At 37.2% G+C, this 22,101-nt stretch overlaps 4 protein-coding genes across 7 annotated transcripts in view; 2 read left to right on the top strand and 2 right to left on the bottom strand.

The window, feature by feature from the left end:
* Positions 1–16: 16 nt before the first annotated feature.
* Positions 17–2,598, top strand: LOC117300020 (partner of Y14 and mago-like). The gene is made up of 3 exons (XM_033783670.1): positions 17–166; positions 786–879; positions 1,303–2,598. The coding sequence occupies exons 1-3, from the start codon at positions 130–132 to the stop codon at positions 1,757–1,759; spliced, it is 588 nt and encodes a 195-aa protein (XP_033639561.1). The 5' UTR covers positions 17–129; the 3' UTR covers positions 1,760–2,598.
* A 1,227-nt stretch (positions 2,599–3,825) lies between these two features.
* Positions 3,826–7,620, bottom strand: LOC117300068 (biogenesis of lysosome-related organelles complex 1 subunit 1-like). Its single transcript, XM_033783746.1, has 5 exons — positions 7,462–7,620; positions 6,653–6,725; positions 6,035–6,167; positions 5,261–5,345; positions 3,826–4,387 (listed from the first exon to the last, which is right to left on the bottom strand). Exons 1-5 carry the CDS (start codon positions 7,520–7,522, stop codon positions 4,380–4,382), a joined length of 360 nt encoding a protein of 119 aa, XP_033639637.1. The 5' UTR covers positions 7,523–7,620; the 3' UTR covers positions 3,826–4,379.
* A 582-nt stretch (positions 7,621–8,202) lies between these two features.
* On the top strand, positions 8,203–14,125 carry LOC117300338. Of its 3 annotated transcripts, none has more exons than XM_033784093.1 (6): positions 8,203–8,453; positions 9,593–9,689; positions 10,328–10,534; positions 11,012–11,202; positions 11,836–11,940; positions 12,510–14,125. In XM_033784093.1, the coding sequence occupies exons 1-6, from the start codon at positions 8,448–8,450 to the stop codon at positions 13,086–13,088; spliced, it is 1,185 nt and encodes a 394-aa protein (XP_033639984.1). In that variant the 5' UTR covers positions 8,203–8,447; the 3' UTR covers positions 13,089–14,125. The 3 variants fall into 3 exon arrangements, with proteins under 3 accessions (XP_033639984.1, XP_033639983.1, XP_033639985.1); XM_033784092.1 differs by lacking the exon at positions 8,203–8,453 and adding an exon at positions 8,719–8,780; XM_033784094.1 differs by lacking the exon at positions 8,203–8,453 and adding an exon at positions 8,790–9,017.
* Positions 14,126–18,156: 4,031 nt separating this feature from the next.
* Positions 18,157–22,101, bottom strand: part of LOC117300181 (integrin alpha-6-like) — a 43,575-nt gene continuing 39,630 nt past the window's right edge. Inside the window, exons 25-26 of one of the 2 annotated variants that reach the window (XM_033783901.1) lie at positions 21,126–21,167; positions 18,157–18,378 (exon numbers count right to left, since the gene is read on the bottom strand). In XM_033783901.1, coding sequence (XP_033639792.1) covers positions 18,259–18,378; positions 21,126–21,167 — 162 coding nt within the window. In that variant the 3' untranslated portion in view covers positions 18,157–18,258. The remainder of the gene's footprint in view (positions 18,379–21,125; positions 21,168–22,101) is intronic. The other variant, XM_033783902.1, reaches the window with a different exon arrangement.

Genomic DNA, 22,101 nt, shown 5'->3' on the forward strand with positions numbered 1-22,101 from the left:
TGATGCGCGCCTGGTTGTTCTGCAAGATCTTGTTGTACGGAATTCAACCAATTCAAGAAGGGATGTGTAAACGTCATAATCTCTGAGATTATCTAAATAAACTACAATTAGTCCTATAAAACAGCTACCATGGCTTCAACCATTAAGACGGTGACGGATGAAACAGGTAAAATATAGTTCCAGTTGCATTTTTTTAATCCTATTTTTTTTTCTTCTAATTTAAAAGTAAGACTTAATAATTAAGAGTAAGACTGTACTCTGTAGTGTAAGAGTAATCTATTTTCTTATGAAGTTGAACTTGAAGTTATGACCGATTTGTTCGGGGGGGGGGGGAGGGGTACGGGAGCCAGCCCGACCGACTCAACAATGCATTGCAATGCCCCATTTCATGGCTCAGCTTACTGTACTGTACTCAACGCTTTTGAGGAAGCTGAATTCTGTGCTCTTACTTTGACTTAGTCTTCAGTCTTTCTTAGTCTTGCAGTCTTGGCAAGCATATTTCACAGGTTTTCTTTCCTTCCCATTCATAAATGCCCTTTTGTTAAAAGGCAAAACAGTTTCCACAATTTTAGACAATCTGCCACTTGTTTCCCTTGCGATTTGGCAAAGTTTATAGATTTAAAAAATATTTTGCGAATGCGGCGAATCCCTCCATCCATGTATAGGGAGTGGATTGTCAGTGAGTGTGTACTATAAGTATCTCTGGCATCTTCTTCAACACTTTTTGTACTTGAATTGCAAAGTTTGTGAATAGAAATAAATTAATGTTGACACTTTTTTTCCAGGTACTTACATACCAGCAACCCAGCGTCCAGATGGAACGTGGAGAAAAGCTAGACGAGTGAAAGATGGTTACGTTCCTCAAGAAGAAGTACCAGCGTGAGTCGACAATCAGCTTATTCTAGAAACATTATGAGATGCTTTACTGTAGTTTTGAGGTTTGGGGTAAAAAGCTTTGCTCTTTGCTAGACCCAGTAACTAGGACTCATTGAACACTTTTTTGACATTTGCATTTTCACACGTAAGAGTCAATTGTATGAAAAAGCAAATGGCAAAATTTGTTAAACAAGTACAGAGCCCCCATTTACTGGGTCTGGCTTTTAAATTATGCAGTAAAAAGGTTGCTGGTAGTCTTATATTTCTAGTGCAATGGTCTGTCTTTGCAGCCTTGTGTTGTAACCTAAAAGTGGGTACATTATATCTACATGTACAGAACTTAAATAATTTGCAAGACTGTCTGAAACAGACATCATAAAATATTGCGTCTTACTCCAGTTATCTTCTCTGATTTACTTGTTTCAGGTTTGAAACTAAGGGTAAGAAATGGATGAACAGCCGACCAACTCTACCACCAGGATTACACATTGACCCTACTCCAATCGCTCAGCAGCAAACAAAAAACCTTTCCAAGTCAGCAAAGAAAAACGAAAAACGCAGACAGAAACGCCAAGATAAATCAGTTGGCGACAAATCTGGAGACGGTTCAGGCAAGGATGATGTATCAGAAACCACGGATACATTATCAGGACTGAGTTTATCCGCGGGTCAGAAAGAACCAACGGGAGGTAGGGTTGCTACAGCACCTCCTGATAAACGTGCAAAGACATTAAGAAAGAAGTTACGTCAGATTGATGACCTACAAGCAAAGATTGATTCAAAGGAGATTGAGGAACCAACTCATGATCAGTTAGAAAAGCTTTCAAAAAGAGCTGATGTAGAAGCAGAACTGGACAAATTGATCGCAGAATTTGGAGTCTGAAAACTATCTCCCAACAAATTTGAAATAATTAGCATGGAAATAAAAAAGAGTACTGTCTTGACTCGGTCTTAAAGGAACATGTTGCCTGGATCGGTCAAGTTTGTCTTTGAAAAGCGTCTTAAGCCGTTTGTTATGAAATTAAAATTGTTAGATAGATAATTTATAAGTAGAATATAATAATCCACACAAATGTGCCTCGAAATTACACGATTTCCCGTATAGGTCGCAAAGAAACACCGTCGGCCATTTCGTGGAGTCAAATTTTTGGTGCCATAAAATGGCCGACTGTGTTAGTATCCGACGTAAAAGGAAAACCGTTCAATTTCGAGGGATACTTGTTTGGTTCATTCTATTCTACTTTTAAAATATCTTTCTAACCTTATGTATTCCATGCCAATAGAAATGGTTTCAAACGCTTTTCAAAGACCAACAAGGCAATATGATCCTTATGACGACCATTTCAGACTTTGCAGACTGCATACGGACTGCTTTAGGCATCACTGTTTTATGGTCATTGAGCATTGAACACAGGAATTAAAAAAGGTTACAAAACAGACAAGTTGAAGTAGAATTTGTTCATTATTTTTATGCTTTGTAAGACAATGGGTAACTATTTTTTAATACATTTACTGCAGTTCAAACAGTCAAGTGTTGCGTTATCGCTTTTTAAAATGCAGGCAAAATGTGGTGCTTTTTAAAAACCTCTTTAAGGACCATTGTTTATTTTACTTGCAAAAACAGACTGGTGAATAATTTAATGCTTTATTTGTAAACAATGTATACGCAGGCCTGTATGCTTCGTTTTTGCAAGGGCACCAAGGCATTTTCTCTTTGGCAAAGGGCACCCTATGAGGAAATTGTAAATTTCTACTGGAGCATTTCAAGGGCACCAAGGCAATGGCAAGGGGCAACGAAGGCAATCGCCTCCGTTGCCTCTGTGAAGTATCGGGCCTGTATACGTATCCCAATTTGTTTACAACGCAGCAAGGTAAAGATTTATTTTGACTATTAGACTGACTTTTTTCAACAGATACAAATCTAAAATTGGTACCATGAATGAATATTTTTTTAATATTGTGTATGAACATAAACTTAATAACTCCTGCTAATGTTGCAACTTTCCTTATCACCAAATGAATGAATAAACTTATTCAAATGTAGTCGCTGTAAATATATGTACAGTTCATTTAATTTAAAATATTAATGGTTGTACACTGCTCATGGGAAACTTATGAAAGCATAGGGCCAAGCTTAACGGCACTGGACACTGTTGGTAATTACTCAAAGCAATTAGTAGCATAACAACTTATTCATAAATACCTCGGACAGTTTCGCTATTCCTATTGGCGGAGAGCGCACCACGTGGGTGTGTATAAACCTTTGTTTATGAACAGTAAAAAGTGTTGAAACATGGGCGTGACACGCGAGCTTGCACCTCGAGAGCAATTGCCGGGACAGTTGTGCCACATCATTCCTTTTTAAGGAGTTGTTTATCCAAGGGCGACGGAGGGCCTTACCATTTCATAGCTGGAGGGGCGTTTTGTTAAAAGAAATCATTGAACAATTATAATTTTTGCAACTATTACTTTTTTTGACCCAAATTGTTGATGTTTTTTGAGCAAAAAAGTATTTATGAATGGAAATCAAAGTGTGTTGAATCAGTTTTCAACTCGTGGTTTAAACCCGCCGAGGCCTGGTTCTTTATAATTTACTTCGACAAGAACCAGGCCTCGTTGGGTTTAAACCATTAGTTGAAAACACCTTCACCACACATTGATTGCCTTAGTTATTACTCTCAATGGAGAGCTATTAATAGTATAAAACATTGTGAGAAACGGCTCCCTCTGAAGTAACGTAGTTTTTGAGAAAAAAGTAATTTTCCACAAATTTTATTTCAAGACCTCGGAATTAGATTTTGAGGTCTCGAAATCAAGCATCTGAAAGCACACAACTTTGTGCGACAAGGGTGTTTTTTTCTTTCATTATTATCTTGCAACTACTTCCACGACCAATTGAGCTCAAATTTTCACAGGTTTGTTATTTTATGCATATGTTGAGATACACCAAGTGAGAAGGCTAGTCTTTGACAAATGACAATTACCAATAGTGTCCACTGTCTTTAAATAGACCCCCCCCCCTAAAATACAAATTGTAAGTTCTTGTTAGTCAACATATATTATACAATGTACATGATTGTATAGACTTTTGATTAACAACTACATGTTTTAAAAGACTTGACGCAATTCATCTGACGTCGTAATCAGAATCATCTTGGATGCGCCGTTTTGGTGGTCAATGTCAATTTGTTTTATTCAGAGAAGTGCGCGTTTTAGGCGACACAACGTTCTCCACGTAAACCTATTGACCACCAACATGGTGAGCGTGGCATCATTCGCCGAGTGTGACGCGCGTGCAAAGGGTCAATACACATTGAAGTCTTTGGATTTAATAAGATCGAATTACTTGGAGGTCTTGTTGATATCAAACATTCATAATACATCAGGATGAGTTGAAATCCTTGACATGTAGAGTCTGTTTCTTCATTGCAATACTATTTCTCCATTTACAATCTTTGGCTACACATCGATGAGTTGCTGATAATAGTTGAACTGGACTCTCATCAAGTATCTACAAAAAAGAAAGAAATGAACACAAATAAGGTAATTTTATACATTAATGAAACTGGACACTATTGGTAATTGTCAAAGACCAGTCTTCTCACTTGGTGTGTCCAACAATATGCACAAAATAACAAACCTGTGAAAATGTGTTGAGTGCTTTCCGATGCTCGATTTTGAGTATCAAAATCAAATTTGTGGAAAATTACTTTTTTTCTCAAAAAATGTGCCACATCTGAGGGAGTCATTTCTCACAAGTTTTATAGTATCAACAGTTCTCCATTACTTGTCACCAAGTAAGGTTTTATTTTAATAATTATTTTGAGTAATTACCAATAGTGTCCACTGCCTTTAAAACAGTGTGTTTTGTAGACTGCTGCTTAAAGACTGTATTAGAAAGGGCCTCATTTTTGATATTCAGTATAAACATACATTTACAATCATGGCTTGTCACTGTAGGGTGTTTTGGCTGAGCAGCTAAGAGCGCCGAACTTGAGCTCTGGTGTTTCTTTTCAGCAGAGTGTGGTTTTGAATCCCGGTCCTAACACTTGTGTCCCTGAGCAAGACACTTCACTATAATTGCTTCTCTCCACCCAGGGGAAAATGAGTACCTGATTGATTCAAGGCCCAGTGACCAGGGGTAATAATGTTGAAAGCGTTAAAGACGCCCTTCGGCTGTGAAAAGCGCTAATGCTTGTTACACATATCTATTTCGGAAACAATAGCCTTCAAGCTTTTGATTGTCTTGTGTCGTTGTGTATTAGCTGATTTCTTGGTTTTTTTTAGCCAGGAGTAACATCATTGACAGACAAGGCGCACTAGAAATGTTCAACATTACTATTATTATTTGTTTGTTATTATTGAGAATAAATGAGCAGCTAACCTTTTAATGCATATTCCAATGCACTTGATATTGTGTGCATGTCAACCTCTATACTCTTAGCCCAGTTCTCAACATCACCAAGTTCCTGCAATTAAATCATAAATAAGTTATCATTGATACAATTATCAAGTTCAGAATATGATTGCAGTAATTTGACTCAGAGTGGATTTTGTTGTCTAACGACAAAGTTTGTTTAGAAGATCCCGCGTGGATTTCACAAAGAGTTAAGACTATACTTATCTTGAGTGGGAACTAGCTTTAATAGGACTAGCCTTAAGTTTTTAATAAGTCCTAAAGAGTCGTAGGACTAGTCCTTAGTCACAACTATAAATGTGAAATCAAACCCTGACCTGACACAAGTATGACATCTCTTCCAGCTAAATCAGTCTAACGACAAGGTTTGTTTAGAAGATCAGGGGTGGATTTCACAAAGAGTTAAGACTAGTCTTATCTTGAGTTAGGATGAGTTAGTCGTCCTTACTTGCCATTAGCCTTCAATTTTTAAACAGTCATAGGACGAGTCCTAAGTTAGAACTATCTTTGTGAATACAACCCCTGATCTGACAGCTCTTGCAGCCAATTCAGTCTAGTTTATATCAAACAAATGCAAGTTGATTACAAACAAATATCCATTCCGTATAAAATCCAAATGAAGTTTTAGTACACACTAACCAATTGTACATCAAAAGGGTAAATCATCATGTACATGTATGATATGCATGGATAGTATGCATTTGGATTTAGCCCACCTTGTTGAGCTAGTTGGATATTTACCTTGAGTGCCGTGTTGAAGTTTTCTATTAAAGACAACCATTGCATACTTTGCTTGGCAAACTGGGCTGCATTAGCTTGTAGATGTCTAGCTTCAGTGTCAAGTCGCTTTTCATTTGTGTATGCCATGGATACTCTGTGAAATTAATCAACATTAAAAAGAATATTATTTGGTTTAACCCAAGCACTAACATGTGTGAAGCACTAAATCCTAAAACCTGTTACAAAATCCCCAGGTTTATACTCGGGTGAGATTCAATGACCTTTACCATTCAAGAGTAGATGTCTCTCCAAGAGATTGTCTAGTGGTAAGCGGGTCGATTTCACAAAGAGTTAGGACTAGTCCTAACTTAGGACTAGTCCTAGGAGATATTAAAACTTAAGGCTAGTCCTAAGTTCCTATCTCAAATTCTCAAGGTAAGACTGGTCTCAACTATCTGCAAAATCCACCAGATGTTAAAAGAGAACCAAAACAACCCAACAAGGTGGGCTACATTCCTTGCACCCATGATGGAAATCATTACTTGCCAATCTGGCCATGTCACATAATTTAATTTCTTAGATGGATGTCTGACAAAAAATTGTAGAGGTGCAAACAATTAGGAAGAATAAGAACTTCACCTGTTGTTGACGTTCCCAACCAAGGCTTTAGTAACTGCAATGGCAGACGCTGTTGCCTCTTTACGCCTTTTTTCTATCAAAATAAAATTTACAAAATATAAATTAATTGATCAATAAAAGTGAATCCTTGCTGACTTTTGTGCATGGACAATACTTCCAAATAACCTCCACATACAAGTATGTGTGCTGAATCTTGTTCTTTTGTTACTTGGTACTTGGTACATAAGATTTTCCTCCTGACTGAAGCTTCCAGCGCTGGGGAACTTAACAAGGAGGTCAGGAGAGCGTCGTCTAATTCCTTTTTTTTTTTTTTTTTTTTCGTTTAGGCCAAGATTGTGAATGTAACTACTTTTGAAGATTTGGTGGGAGCATAGAGCAACCTTGCTCTATGGTGAGAGTTTGGAATTTATTTTTTTAATTTTTGTTCATACAATTAGGAAGATTGAGCAGGGGGGGGGGGAGACAGCAAAACCTTCTGGTATGGATGGTATCACCACTTTTTCATTTGATATGAAATAATATAGTATCTAATTTACTCTAATTTACCTCAATGAGATGTCTCTTTTTGTAAAAATGAGTGAAAAAGTGGTGGCGCCCGGAAAGTGATCCAACCTTCTGTCAAGAGAAGTCTATGATGATCTGTACAACTTAAAGTTTGTATACACTTACTTACACTTTACAGACATTGCATTGCCAAGTATCACCTTGTTAGAAGTAGAGAAGTAGAATATGGGTGTCATGACTTAATTTTGATTACAATATAAATGACCTCTTCTACCTAAATTTATAAATAACCTATATAGGCCTACCTTGCTGATCTTTCTTAGAAGATTGCTTTGACTGGTGTTCTTTCAACATTGAAGCTAACATTTTGTTTGTAAACTTTTTACCGGGCTCTGGAGGGAAAAAAACAAGAATTTCGACAAGTAATACCGAATCGTCGAACGGGCCTAAAATGAAGAAATTGAGTCAATAGCGCCCTCATGGTTTAATTCGCAATTCGTGTCAATAACCAGCCAATGGTAGACTTGTGTACAAGTCGATAGTCAGTTTTTATATAGCGCTTTTCACGAGGGCCGGCGATCTCAAAGCGCTTCCAACGGGAACGTTATTCCCCCTTCCCCTGGTCACTGGGCCTGAAGTACACTATTCATACACATATTGACTGGTAGCGAGGTAACGATTAAAGCCCCTTTCACACGAGAGCAATTTAGCAAGGGTCCCTTGCTAAATTGTAGCAATGGTTGTAAGATTTTACAAAATACACCTCGTGTGAAAGGACACAATTTTTTGGAGTGTCCAGGGTCCCTTGTCAAATCTTGTCCAACATGCTACATTTTGTCGGAGGTCCGGACCTACAACAAAATCTTACACTAGCAGAAGTTTTGACCAATGACGTGGGCTACATTATCGTGTGAAAGGAATCCTTGTTCATTGAACCACGTCCTAGGAGAAAATGTCCATACAGCGCATGATATTGTGGGTGCTATCTTGTCCAATCAAGGTGATCAGGATTACCAATTCGTCATATCACTCTCATGTCGCACAAGGGTTGTTAGTTTTTTAGTGTCCACTGCCTTTAAATTAACTGCGCCCCATAGTTAACATGGTTGAAAGAATAATCAATGGAAGTTCAATACGATTGAATTCCTGGTCGTGTCATTCTACATTCCATAGGCTCCATGATTGTTGCGTTTGACAGTCGCCACTTTACAAACGAATGTCTTATCACACATTCCCTCAGTCGGCCTACACACAGTGCCGCAATTAACCAGAGAAACCAACATTGATCAAAATGAGGGTAAGTTAAAAAGTAGGGGGCCTACCTAAAAATTACTTCTCTGTCTGTCATTATCATCACCCTTTTTCCTCATTGGCCTAGAAACTGACTAAGTATTTCCACAGGATCTATGGAATGCTCATAAAGTTCATGAAGATTTTTTTCACAAGATGGGAAAAGAAACTTTACAATCATCCGGGTACACGCTCGAACAGAATGCAACGTTTGTAAACCTCGGAAACAGTCGGGACATAAAGCCTAAATACAAATACACATAGTGCAAAGAGTAAGTTTACTTTAGGGTGTGCTATGCTAAAATATTCCACATCACACGTTCAGCCAATTCAGGTAGTTCAAACAAGAACAGACATTTGTGCCATCTAATAGTAGGCCTACTCATTATCAGAAGTTTAGCAAAATCACCATCTTCGGCTAAGCAGAGTTTCCCAGACGATGATTTATGCTAAAATGCATTTGATTCGGTGGATCGACTGTGTTGTTTTGTGAGCTGTTGTTATAAAATACTAGTTAGTTGGTTTATTCTGTGTATCATGGGATTCTCAAAGTAGGGACTACTTCTAAAACGTAAGTTGTTCTGTACTGAACTGTTGTTCAATGTGTACATCGCTTGAAGATGTCTATGCCTAACCCCTGTCTCCAATTCCATGGACACTAAAACAAAAGTTATTGTTGATTCATAAAGTTATAGAATCATGGACAAACTCAACACTTTGATTAATTTAAGGATGCTATGTCAGATTTTGGCCCCAAACATTATAAAATAGATCTTTTGAGTGAATGGTATTTCACAGAGTACCACCCGCTCTAACGAAAACAAGTTTAACTTTTTACTTTTAATGGTCAGGAACCATGACAAAAATTTCAAACGTTTCTTATAAAACACATAAGAATTAGTCACGTGATATATTGTCGGGATCTGACAAAAACTAATTTTGAGCACTTTATTTCACTGCTACTAATAATTGGCAGACTTTTTCGAGCAATGGCTCAAATGAAAGCTTGTAATTTTCTCGACCCCCATCAACACTTTTGGGTAAAATCAGCCAAAAATCTGACATAGCATCTTTAATTAATTCAACAACACTCTGTCACTTTTGCTGTTGTGGTTTGAACTAATTTGAGTTTGTTTTGTTTTGCAGACAATGCGACTGATGAAGCTGACAAACCTAATGATATGTGGAATTGCTCTTTTCCTTTTCTCTGCAACATATATTGCATTCCAGGAACCACAAAAAGGCAAGCTTATTCCAGACAAATTGAGATCAATATAAGCATAACAATTAGGATGTACATGTCACCAATATTAAGTATTTTAGAAACTGCTAAAACAACTAATAGTTCAAAATCAACACGGAAATCAAATTTTCCTATTTTCAGTTAGGCCATGGCACAATTTCATAGAGCTGGGCCCAACTTCGTGGCAAGCGTATTTCACGGGTTAGCGGCTTCTGCGCGTGCATTTTCCACGTTACTAGGCATTCTACGCTTACAAGGCTAGCGCAGAACTTTGGCGCTTGCACGTGAGGGAATTGTAATCGTAAGCGCAGAATTCAGCGGTAAGCATAGCCATGATATTTGGCCCTGCTTAAGCAGAAAATATTGCTCAACATTTGTCTGCTAAACAGAAATTAGCAGGATACCAGTCACAAATTGTACATGTGACATGGTAGTTTAGCCAGTAACCTAATTCTGGTACGCATTCTTATGCTTTAGCTACTTTTTGTGCTTAAGCAGCTCTATGAAATTGGGCCCAAGTCAGTGCTCCATACTTGTAATAGATTTTAATTGTAATTTTTTTCCCCTAAACATGTTATTAATCAAATTACCATTAAAATAACAATAAATTAACGAGCACTATCTATATTATGAAACAGGAAAAGCCAAGAGTCAGACCACAGAAGCAAGTTTCAGAGAAAGAATTGACAACATCGTCAAGGAACGTTCAGTCAAGACTAAAGACGTTTCACCTCAACATGTTGACAACGAAGACACTTTACTCTTACCATTTGCTAAACAAGCACCCCCTAGACATCTACTTCAAGTACCAAGTTACATGCGAATGATCAATGCCTCAAAGAAAGGTAAAGAATTACAAGTAAATTATGTACAATCTTTGTTCCATAGGTTTTGTAAACACGTTTTAAATTTGTTTGTTTGTTGGGGTGTATGGTGTTTTTGTTTAAAGGCAGTGGCCACTATTGGTAACTACTCCAAATAATTATTAGCATAAAACCTTGGTAATTTATTTATTTATTTCATCAAAACATAAAAATAACCGTATGAGGGACATAAACACATAAATAAATAAACAGGGTGATGACCCTCAGACCATCTTGATAAAGTATGAAACACAAGTGGGGGTGTTTTTCTTTTTAGCTCAATTAGTCATTGAAGTTGGAGATAACAATGAAATCATTGTTATCTCCAACTTCAATGACTAATTGAGCTAAAATTTTCACAGGTTTGTTATTTATGTATATGTTGAGATACACCAAGTGAGAAGACTGGTCTTTGACAATAGTGTCAAGTGTGCAATAACTTTACTTTTGGTTTTGAAGGTATTGATGTGGACATTTCATGGGGTGATGTAGATCTTGGTGATCTTGACCAGCAGACTGTTATAGTTACTGGCCTTTCACAATATACAGAAGAGGAAGGTGTTGGTCTCGTGGCTTCAGCACAAATACACATGCCCTTCAAGAAGATCATTATCTATGACTTAGGATTGCAGAAGCGAACATTACAACGAGTAAGTAGGGTTAATGATAATAATATCGAAGTCTTATATAGCGCACTTATCTACCAACAAGGTACTCAAGGCACTTAGTAGATACAGAAAGAGAGGTTATTGAAAGTTATAAATACTAAGATCCAATTATGAAGCACCTATAAGGGTATACAAGGTGCTACGGCACATTCAGCAGCCACAGCCAGGAACACCGGGGCGAACCCCTTCTCTTTTCGATAAGTGCACTGGGACCAACGGCTTTACATCCCATTCGAAGGACGAAGCAATGGTTACGTGACTTGCTTAAGGACACAAGTGTCACGACTGGGACTTGAACCCACACTCTGCTGATCAGAAACACCAGAGTTTGATTACCACGACACGTCCAGTTCCACCACCATAGTATCATTTCGAACATAAATAATAAGTTGTTGTATATACATCAATGGGAGACTTTCGGGACGCTTGGTGGCAGCAGACTTACCAGGTAAAATCCATCGTCTCGGTAATGTGCGCAGACTCAGAACCACGTAAACAATGGACGTTTACCTGGCAAGTCTGCTGCCACCCAAAGTCTCCCATTGGATAACAAAGCTTCACTAATTATAATAATCACTGTTGTTAATTGCTTTATATTTTGACTATTTTCTACAGCTTCTTCCTCTGTGTAATGTGGAAGTAAGAAAGTTTAACTTCACACTTTACCCTGCCCATGTAAGGATTCTAAGAAACAATGCTTGGAAGTTGATCGTTATTACAGTAAGTATCAAATACATCTACACTTTCTCGTCCATTCTCCATAAAGGCACTGATTAACACGTTTGTCAAAGACCAGTCTTCTCACTTGGTGTATCCCATAAAGGCACTGATTAACACGTTTGTCAAAGACCAGTCTTCTCACTTTGTGTATCCCAACATGTGCATAAGATAACAAGCCTGCGGAAATTTTGACTCAATTGTTCATTGACGTTGCAAGCAAATGATGAATGAGAAAAAACCTTCTTGTACAAAAAAGTGTGCTTTCAGATAAAAATAAAAGGCTGCTAGAGAGCCAGAAGTCTTTTATTATTTTAGTGAGAAATTCCCCCCTCCTAAAAAAGTATGTTACTTCAGAGGGAGCCGTTTCTCACAATGTTTTATACTATCAACAGCTCTCCATTGCTCGTTACCAAGTAAGGTTATGCTAATTTATATTTTGAGTAATTACCAAGTGTGTACAGGGCCTTTAATGCAAAGAAATAAATGTTGTATTGATCACTTTTTAAAACAACATTGTTTATGAATACCACTTTAAAATGACTTTTCCATTTCTTGACTATTTTTTACAGGAAACACTGGAGGAGTTTGGTTCAGTGTTTTATGCACACCCTCATCTGCGATTCAGAGCCCCAATTAACATCCTTTTTCCATTCACTAAACAAATGCATGGAGTTATTCCAAGTATGACAGATGATTATTCATTATTGCAAGCCACACATGCCACTATGCTAAGACACATGCAAGTATCAACAACAAAACTCAGTAAGAGTAAATCAAAAGGCCCTATTGCATCAGGGGATATGCTGCTCTTTGTTATGAATTCAACTCTGTTCAATGAAGCTATTCCAAATCTAAGAAAATGTTTCTTGAAAGCTAAATGTATAAGTCCTCCTGGCTCAGTGTGGAGACTCAAGAAACCGAGTAAGAAGCTACATCTTCATCATTTTGACCTCTCGGCATTATCAACGATGATGTATAAGACGTATAATGAAAACTGGTCACCTTCAGATGATGTGAGACGAATGATGAAAAGATTGTACGTAGTTTTAGATGAAGGGGATCCTATTCATGAACTACCTTGGTCATTTCGTTGCAATCCACCCAAAGAAGAGTTCGATCCAGCCAAGATGTTACAAAAGAAATTATAACCGATATGTCTAAGATTCTGGCTGGAAATCTCGCTGTGTCACAACAAACTTAAATATTATTACCTGCCACATATGCCTCATAAGTGTTTCTATAAATTAATATTCAATGATGTAGCAAATAACTGTTAGGATAATCACAAACTATTGAAAGTTCATCAACCCCCAAACCTGTTAATTACCAGCCGTCGATTTCGCAAAACCCAAGGATAAATCCTAACTTAGGATGGGTTCAATGCGTCCTACGTATTTGGATAAGGAATTGAACCAGTCCAAAGATTAATCCCAAGTTAGGAAGAGTTTGGTGAAATCGACGGCAGGAGTAAAAACCATGTAACTACTGATATATTTTAATTTATTTACCAATTTCAAAGGACTGTAAATATATTTGAAATTTCAATTTTTTGTTCACATCTATCATTTCATAGCATAATATTCAATTTGTATAATTAGACTGTACAATGTTAAATTACCAGGGAGCAAATTAAAACCCCACAGGTAACACTTGCACAGCTGCGAACTTGCAAACCCACCAAAGTGGTTGGGGGCTGTTAGGTTTTGATATGGACTTAATTTTTGGGATTTCAGTAGAATAGGAAAACATACCCAAAAAATGTTTGTTTGCATAAAGAAAGGACTTTATTTTTTAATATCACAATTTTCGTTTAAAGAAAAACACCATGCGCATAACCTAGACATTTAAAACTCTGCAAAGAACTACATGTATTTATATTTAAAAATGCACAATTGAAGTTTATATTATGTTTCATCCAAATTAATTGTAAAAATAAAACATGGATGTCACAGAGATAATATATGCAAGGTAAATACTGTTATAAAAAATTTAGAACACTCTTTAGTAAAACTAGATTATTGCAAAAAGTACAATAAAAAATGGCGTATTGAAGACATAAACGGCTTTCTATGTGTGACACTTTGGAACATGTGACTGATGATGCTATGGAAAGTGCTATAGGGTAACAAATAATCAAAGGCAGGGCGGGGCTAAGGCGGGGCAGGCTAAAAGATTAATGACGGGGTAACATGATTAAAAGCCGGGGGGAGGGGTAAAAGATTAATGGCGGGGTGACATGATCAAAGCGGGGCGGGGTAGCATGATTAAAAGCAGGGATGGGAAGACGATGGAGGCGAGGGGTGAGATTAGGGTGAGGGGAGACCAAATTGGATGGGTGCAGTTAAAGGTTTCTCTGGGGTGAACAGGGCCCAATTTCATGGAGCTGCTAAGCACAAAATTTGCTTAGCGTGACATTTTTGCCTTGATAAAAACAGGACTACCAACCAAATTTCCACTTGATTAGCTGAATACCAGTAAAAAGCAAGATGCAACAAATGGAAATTTGGTTGGTAATCCTGTTTTTATCAAGGCAGAAAGTTAATGCTAAGCAAATGTTTCTGCTTAGCAGCTCTATGAAATTTGACCCAGGTGCACAAATAGATGGTAGATGTGTACAAACAGTAGATTTGGGAGGGGGGGGGGGCTTGTAACAACCATAACAAGAAACAAAGAGTCTTTTCTTGATATCTAGCTTGATATCTGGGCATCACCCATTACAATAGTACTCTCGGTCAAACAATATCCGTAATTGGTTAAAACTAGGCCTGGGCGACTAGTGAAAATTACTACTCCACTAGTTGCACCTCAAATAGTCAGGACTACGGCACTACTTGTGACTATAGTAAAATTCAAGCTGAAAGGGTTGTGTCACTGATGTCTGATTGTGTTTTGTAAGTGAATAGTCGTGAGCAACACAATTAGTTCACCAACAGGTAGTCGCGACTATTATTTTGGAAGTCACGATTAATGGAGTAGTTGAAAAACTAATTGCGACTCAACTAAGCAATCAATAGTCGCGACTATGACACTAGTCGCCCCGGCCTAGTTGAAACATCAATTTAGTTTGCCACAATCTGTTGCTAAAGGTGCCAAATGCAATCAAAATTCTATAAGACGGAATTTAAATAAATACACAAAATTGTTAAACATAAAAAGATAATATAGTACAAAAGTCAAACATGTGTTACACATGTACTTTATAATAACTAGTACTGCAGGCATCAAAAGGCAGAACGTTAGTACGGATCATTTACAAAAATGCTGTTACGATTTCTACAAATACAGTTGGCTCTATCGCTATCAGTGCTTTCCTTACTGTTAGTACTGCCAGTGCTATATCAATACAAAGAAGTTTCAACTATTATTTAGTCTGTTATGTTTTCACAAAGTAGTGTCTTTATCATGACCAATATATTAATGCAAAAAAACTTGTATGTATTGATTGTATCATTCAATACTATATCAATGTTATATCAGTGCAATAACAATGCTATATCAATACTATATCAATGCTATCTCACTGCTATATCAGTTCTATGTACGTGCTATACCACAGCTATATCACTGCTACATCAATATACCATTTTAAAGATAAGATAAGTACTATAACAGAACATACCTAGTACTCTAATAATAGCTTTGTACCATCAGAATTACAATAATATTAGTTAGTAGTATCTTTGCAAGGGTCGTGGGTTCCAATCCCACCCGAGTAACATGCAGGTGATATTTTTTTCACAGGACTTGGGAAAGTACTGAGTATACAGTGCTAACACACATCGGTGTATGGGTAAAAACCAAAAATTAATATTCTTTATCCTCGATGCAAATTTAACATCTATTATAGTAGTATCTTGTTAATCCTATTTACAAATTAAAGTAACACTGATAAAAATAAAACAGTTTGAGTTGTTATTGACTGAAACACATTGGAAGCATCAAAACCATTTCACTAGAATTCTCACTACCATTAACACTGATGGAAGGCATTGTTTCATTTGATAACTACAGGCAACATCAATGTCAACATGATATCGGAACCATATATAAAACATCTACAATGGCAAAGGTAGTGGGTTTAAAGCCAGTGGACACTATTGGTAATTGTCAAAGACCGGTCTTCTCACTTGGTGTATCTCAACATATGCATAAAATAACAAAACCTGTGAAAATTTGAGCTCAATAGGACGTCGAAGTTACGAGATAATAAAGCAAGAAAATTTACCTTGTCAGGTGAAGTTGTGTGCGTTCAGATGCTTCATTTCGAGACCTCAAATCTAATTCTGAGGTCTAGAAATCAACTTACTTCTTTCTTGAAAACTACAATACTTGAGAGGGAGCCGTTTCTCACAATGTTTTATACTATCAACAGCTCTCCATTACTTGTTTACAAGTAAGTTGTTATGCTAGTAATTACCAATAGTGTCCAGTGCCTTTAAATCCAAACCAAATAATACACATGGGATGCTGAGAATAGAGCAGTAAGACACATGATGTACAGGTATAAACCAGGGTCTGATTGTGCATCAAATTGGGCTTACAATGGCAAAACAACTTAACACACATGATGTACGGGTATAAACCAGGGTCTGATTGTGCATCAAATTGGGTATAAACCAGGGTCTGATTGTGCATCAAATTGGGCTTACAATGGCAAAACAACTTAACACACATGATGTACGGGTATAAACCAGGGTCTGATTGTGCATCAAATTGGGTATAAACCAGGGTCTGATTGTGCATCAAATTGGGTATAAACCAGGGTCTGATTGTGCATCAAATTGGGTATAAACCAGGGTCTGATTGTGCATCAAATTGGGTATAAACCAGGGTCTGATTGTGCATCAAATTGGGTATAAACCAGGGTCTGATTGTGCATCAAATTGGGTATAAACCAGGGTCTGATTGTGCATCAAATTGGGCTTACAATGGCAAAACAACTTAACACACATGATGTACGGGTATAAACCAGGGTCTGATTGTGCATCAAATTGGGCTTACAATGGCAAAACAACTTAACACACATGATGTACGGGTATAAACCAGGGTCTGATTGTGCATCAAATTGGGCTTACAATGGCAAAACAACTTAACACACATGATGTACGGGTATAAACCAGGGTCTGATTGTGCATCAAATTGGGCTTACAATGGCAAAACAACTTTACGCATACCCAACTATACCCATTAAACTTGGTACTTTACAACATTATCAAAAACTGATAATCTAAACTACAAATTGCATTATTACTTGCTTGCTGTTTTCAGTAATCGTTGTTTTGCACAGTTTCGCATAATACCAAAGACAAACGAATAATCAAAAAAGCTATGAATTATTCATTAACACGTAATAAACACAGAGACGATTGCATAATTATAAGTGAATTGAAGTAGAAATTTCATTCAAATTCACCATTTGTTATCTTCAGAAATTCTGATGATTAACCTTCACTGAAAAAAACTAACTGAAGTTTTTAGAATTTGAGAATGATTAAAATCAATTCCTCCAGTCACATTGAATAACCCTTTGGTGCACAAATTAATTTTAAAAAAAACAACATGTGCAACCCTGTTTTTCTCAAAATTGTTCAATAGCACCCTCTGTTGAACATCACACCAAACGAAAGCTCAATAATCTCTCTACACAACCAAATGAAGGCGGTATATATATGGGGGTTGTAACTTTGAAGTTATGACTGTTTATAAAAGTCCAATTTGATGTGTTTTTGGTGGTCACTAGCGACTGCCATGTGCACCAAAGGATTAATGCCACATTGACACAGATACATGTCATGGTCCAATGTGCTATAATGCTGAAATCTTTAAAGCAACAAAAATAGTTACAACAAACAAGTGGATCTAATAATCAACAAAAACATGTCCCTTTTTTATCATTGAAGTGGCATTTCTTTAAGGTTGAATTTCCTTTCAAGTTCATGACACATCTCGTCCTACACATCCGACAAAGTTTGGTCATGAACAGAAATAAACATCAAGAATACTAAAATAAATAACACACAGGTGACCACAACATTTCAAACTAAGGGTGCGTTCGATTAGCTTTCCAGGGTGAAACCCGCAGTGCTCAATCAGGTGAGCCCCTGACAAGAGCTAAACGAATGACCACTCACCGCTCTTGTAGTGACGTCATGCACCTGGGGCCAGCCCCCAAGTGACCCACTCCACAAGCAGGGTACTTGGGGCTGACCCGGGCGAGCCCCTGGAATGACGTCAAAGCTATTTGAACGTACCGGGTGTAGACCGGGGTCGACCAAGGGAAGCTAATCGAACCCACACATAGATACTTGTGTAGAGTATTTATGTGAAGTATTTCTCATCGTAGTAAGCAGTCTTTTCAGTAGCTGCGTTACCACCAGCAGTCTTCTGTGTAACTGTTGCATACTTGTATCCCATGGTCTTCCTCTCAAAGAATCCACACTACAGAAACAAAACAGAACAACAACAATGTCATTTGATAAGAATTCATCACTGCTACATTGAAAAGAGTAGAAGAACAGAAGATAAAAGAGAAAAATGAAGAACAAGAATAGAAAATATTATACAGAAATGTAAAATATTTCTGTATAATATTATACAGAAATATAACACATTTCTGTATAATATTCTATTGTTTCATGCACACTGCATAATAGAACTCAGCCAAAAGCACTTTGATTCTGTCCTGACCTGATAAGGTCAAAGCAGACAAAGGTCACCAAAAACACAAACCAAACGTTCATGGTATCACCAATGCTAAAAGACACACACATTAAATTTGTGATATTGTTCGTGTTTACATGTAGTGTGTTACTGGAATGATGATTTTTGTTTAACTAACAACTGGAATGACATTCAAGAAGATATCTAGAACACATCATGGAATCTATGGATTAAAACTTCTATTTCTGAAACTGTGGATATCAAGCAATGACACGATTCTAATGATTGATTGATTGATTGATTGATTGATTGATTGATTGACTGATTGATTGATTGATTGATTGATTGATTGATTGATTGATTGATTGATTGATTGACTAATTGATTCTTCTTCTTTCTTTCTAGTGCAGCCTTCATAATGAAAGATTATAATCGTTGTCCCTGCCGTTGCTCCTGACCAATAGGAATGAAGAAACTGTCTTATAAGCACAGATGCAAGCTTGCGTGTCACGCCCATGTTTCAACACTTTTTACTGGTCATAAGCAAAGGTTTATTTATACACACCCACATGACGCGGTCTCCACCAATAGGAATAGCGAAACTGTCTGAGGTATTTATGAATAGTTTTTATAACAACACACAGGATCTACAGCTTTACGTCCCATCCGAAGGATGAAGCAGTGGAACCCATACTCCCTTTAATAGGTCAGAGCTTGAGTTCGATAGCGGTGCTTTTAACCGCTCGGCCACGATTGATTGATTGATTGATTGAACCACTCTATACAACATTTAGTGCAGTAAATACAGGCATCATTAAGCATCATCTTAAGTAGCTTTTTTGTATCTGCCTTATGGCACAGAACAATCACCCTAATTCGTGCAGAGCAACTTCATGAATAAGCTTTTCCACAACATTTTGAATATTTTGTCAAATATCAAGGAGTAGTCAGACATGCTGCTACTTCTGTTGTCAGGGAAACTATACAATAGAGACCAAACAAGGCAGGGCAAACCTGATTTTGCTTTATGTTCACAAACCTAACCTAAACAGAACATCTTTTAAACTCAAACATGTATTGTTGTGTAGAAAAAGAAAACAAAATATTGTGGGAAGAAAGAATAATTTAATGTGTAACTTTTTTAACCTCCATTTACCAATAAAGAATAATAGAAAAATTATTGAAAACAAGAAAACCAGAAGACAATTCATTCCAAATCAGAACCGCTAAAAGAAACTCATGCTAATAGATTGAAAACACTTAAGATGCTAAGACCTTCATTACAAGATCGTCAAAAGAACAGGTCCTCAAAGAAATCACATGAGAGAGATTTGTAACAGTCACTGTAAACAACATTACCCATACTAAAACCTAACAACAGTATTTATGGTAAAGATAAATATAAACATTTTGTTGGCGGTAACACCATGTGTGTATCTACTTGCCAAGAAAAGTTTCTTCTTAAATTGTCTTTCTTTATTCTACTATCGTAGATTTATCGGATGTTCGCGAGATTTTTCAGTTCTGAAAAGAACCGTCCTGCATTTTTAACTATTACCCGGGCAAAGGTGTAGTATAAAGTTTTACAATACCTCATACATATTCATGACCGAGAGTCAAGTTGTCATTGGTCCATTCATCACCACGTGCCAGGTGTTAATTACAAAGCGCACACGTGAGTATTCAGGCAAGTGGTAAATGCGCATGACAAGTAATAGTTCCCTGGGAGCTATTCTACTAGTCAGGCGCACTACCATTGCGCGACGTCATCTCCGGGTTCTATTGATCGGGGAGCTAATATCGACTAGTCACCCTCTCAAACCATGTTATGTTTGTATATGATCTTCCAGTACGCAATAATCCACCAATCAGATGCTCGAACTGGAGGGTGGTATAAAAACCTTTAACCTACTTCCATTTTATAAAATTGCACAGTGCATATTAGGAGTGTCAATGCGCCACGCTCCGCATTCTAAACTTTGTGCACGAAATAGCGTTCTGAAATTTTAAACTTTGCGCGCTGCACGTGAGACTGGAAGATAAATTCGATATAACATGGAAGATCTGGGCTGCAGAAGTACTATATTTGTCAGTATTCCACTCGCGCTTGAGAGATAACTTCTAATAATAAAACAAGATATTATCTCCAAGCTATCAGTCTCATTCGTGGGAAGACATCGTTCAATGTCCTGTCAAAAAACAGGTTTAGTTGTTAACGTGAGACGGGAGTCTATCCTCACTCACCAAAACATCTGTTTCAGAATTAAAAGACTAGTGAACCTTTCAAATCTATCATTGGATTCATCAGTTTCAGTTTGTATAAAGCAAAACACAAATTAGTAAAATGTGCGAATCCAAACAAGTTTAAACAAAAACAAGAATATGGTGTGCAGCAGTGGAGTTTCAAACCAATCGTAAAGCAAATATCAAGGCATAAATCAATGTGCAATTCCACACTATCATGGGTTAGTTACATAACATTGTCACTATTTATGGTAGTTTATGGTAGTTTATTTAGTACGCACTGGGCCACCCGATCTTGTTCCTGGTCGACGGAAAAATCCAACCTGGACGCATGCACATGGAGCATTGAAAATAAAAAAAGATATAGGGTAAATAAAAGGATACTGGCATTAGTTATTCAGCAATTACAATTATTATCACATTACATCAGGGGAATGTGATTTTAAAGCCATTTACACTTTTGGTAAACAGTATTGTCCAAAGGCCCACACTTTGTGTATCACAACTTATATATGAAATAACAAACCTGTGAAAATTTAGGCTCAATCGGTCATCCGAGTCGGGAGAAAATAACGGGAAAACCCACCCTTCTTTCCGCATGTTTCGCCGTATCATGACATTGTCTTTAAAATAAATCCGTAGTTCTCGATGTCGACAATTGATAATTGTTTTAATGTTTTCTCAAAAAGTAAAGCATTTCATGGAATAATATTTCAAGAGAAGTCTTTCACCATTGCCTTCTGTAAACCCTGTAAGTAAGTTGTAAATCTGCGAACTTTTTTGTTTGTTTCTGTTCCGAAAGTGTATAATGGCTTTAAACAATTTATGGGAAACAACTTCTAGAAGACATTTTGGATACAAAAGGCAATTTATAGATGTAGAATCAGTGGATTTCTTGTTATATTAATGGATTGGAGTTACATTATGCAAAGAAGCCTATAATCAGTCAATTAATTCAATACATCATTCTTATGCTGCTCTCACACTGTGGCCAATATTCTTGTGAATATGAATATTTGAATTTTGCAGTGAATTCGCCAAAAAAAATGCGATTGGATAGTGAGTATTTTCATCTCGGTCACCCCTCGGTCATCCCTCGACCTCTCCTTACCAATATCTCACAAATATATTACAAATGCTTACCAAAGCTTGCCAATGTTTGTCGATGCCTTATGAATAGCTAACGACTGTTGCCAATGTTGCAAATGAGCTAACGACTGTTGCCAATGTTACAAATGAGCTAACGACTGTTGCCAA

This window comes from Asterias rubens, chromosome 15, assembly GCF_902459465.1.
Source record: "Asterias rubens chromosome 15, eAstRub1.3, whole genome shotgun sequence".
NCBI lineage: Eukaryota > Metazoa > Echinodermata > Asteroidea > Forcipulatida > Asteriidae > Asterias > Asterias rubens.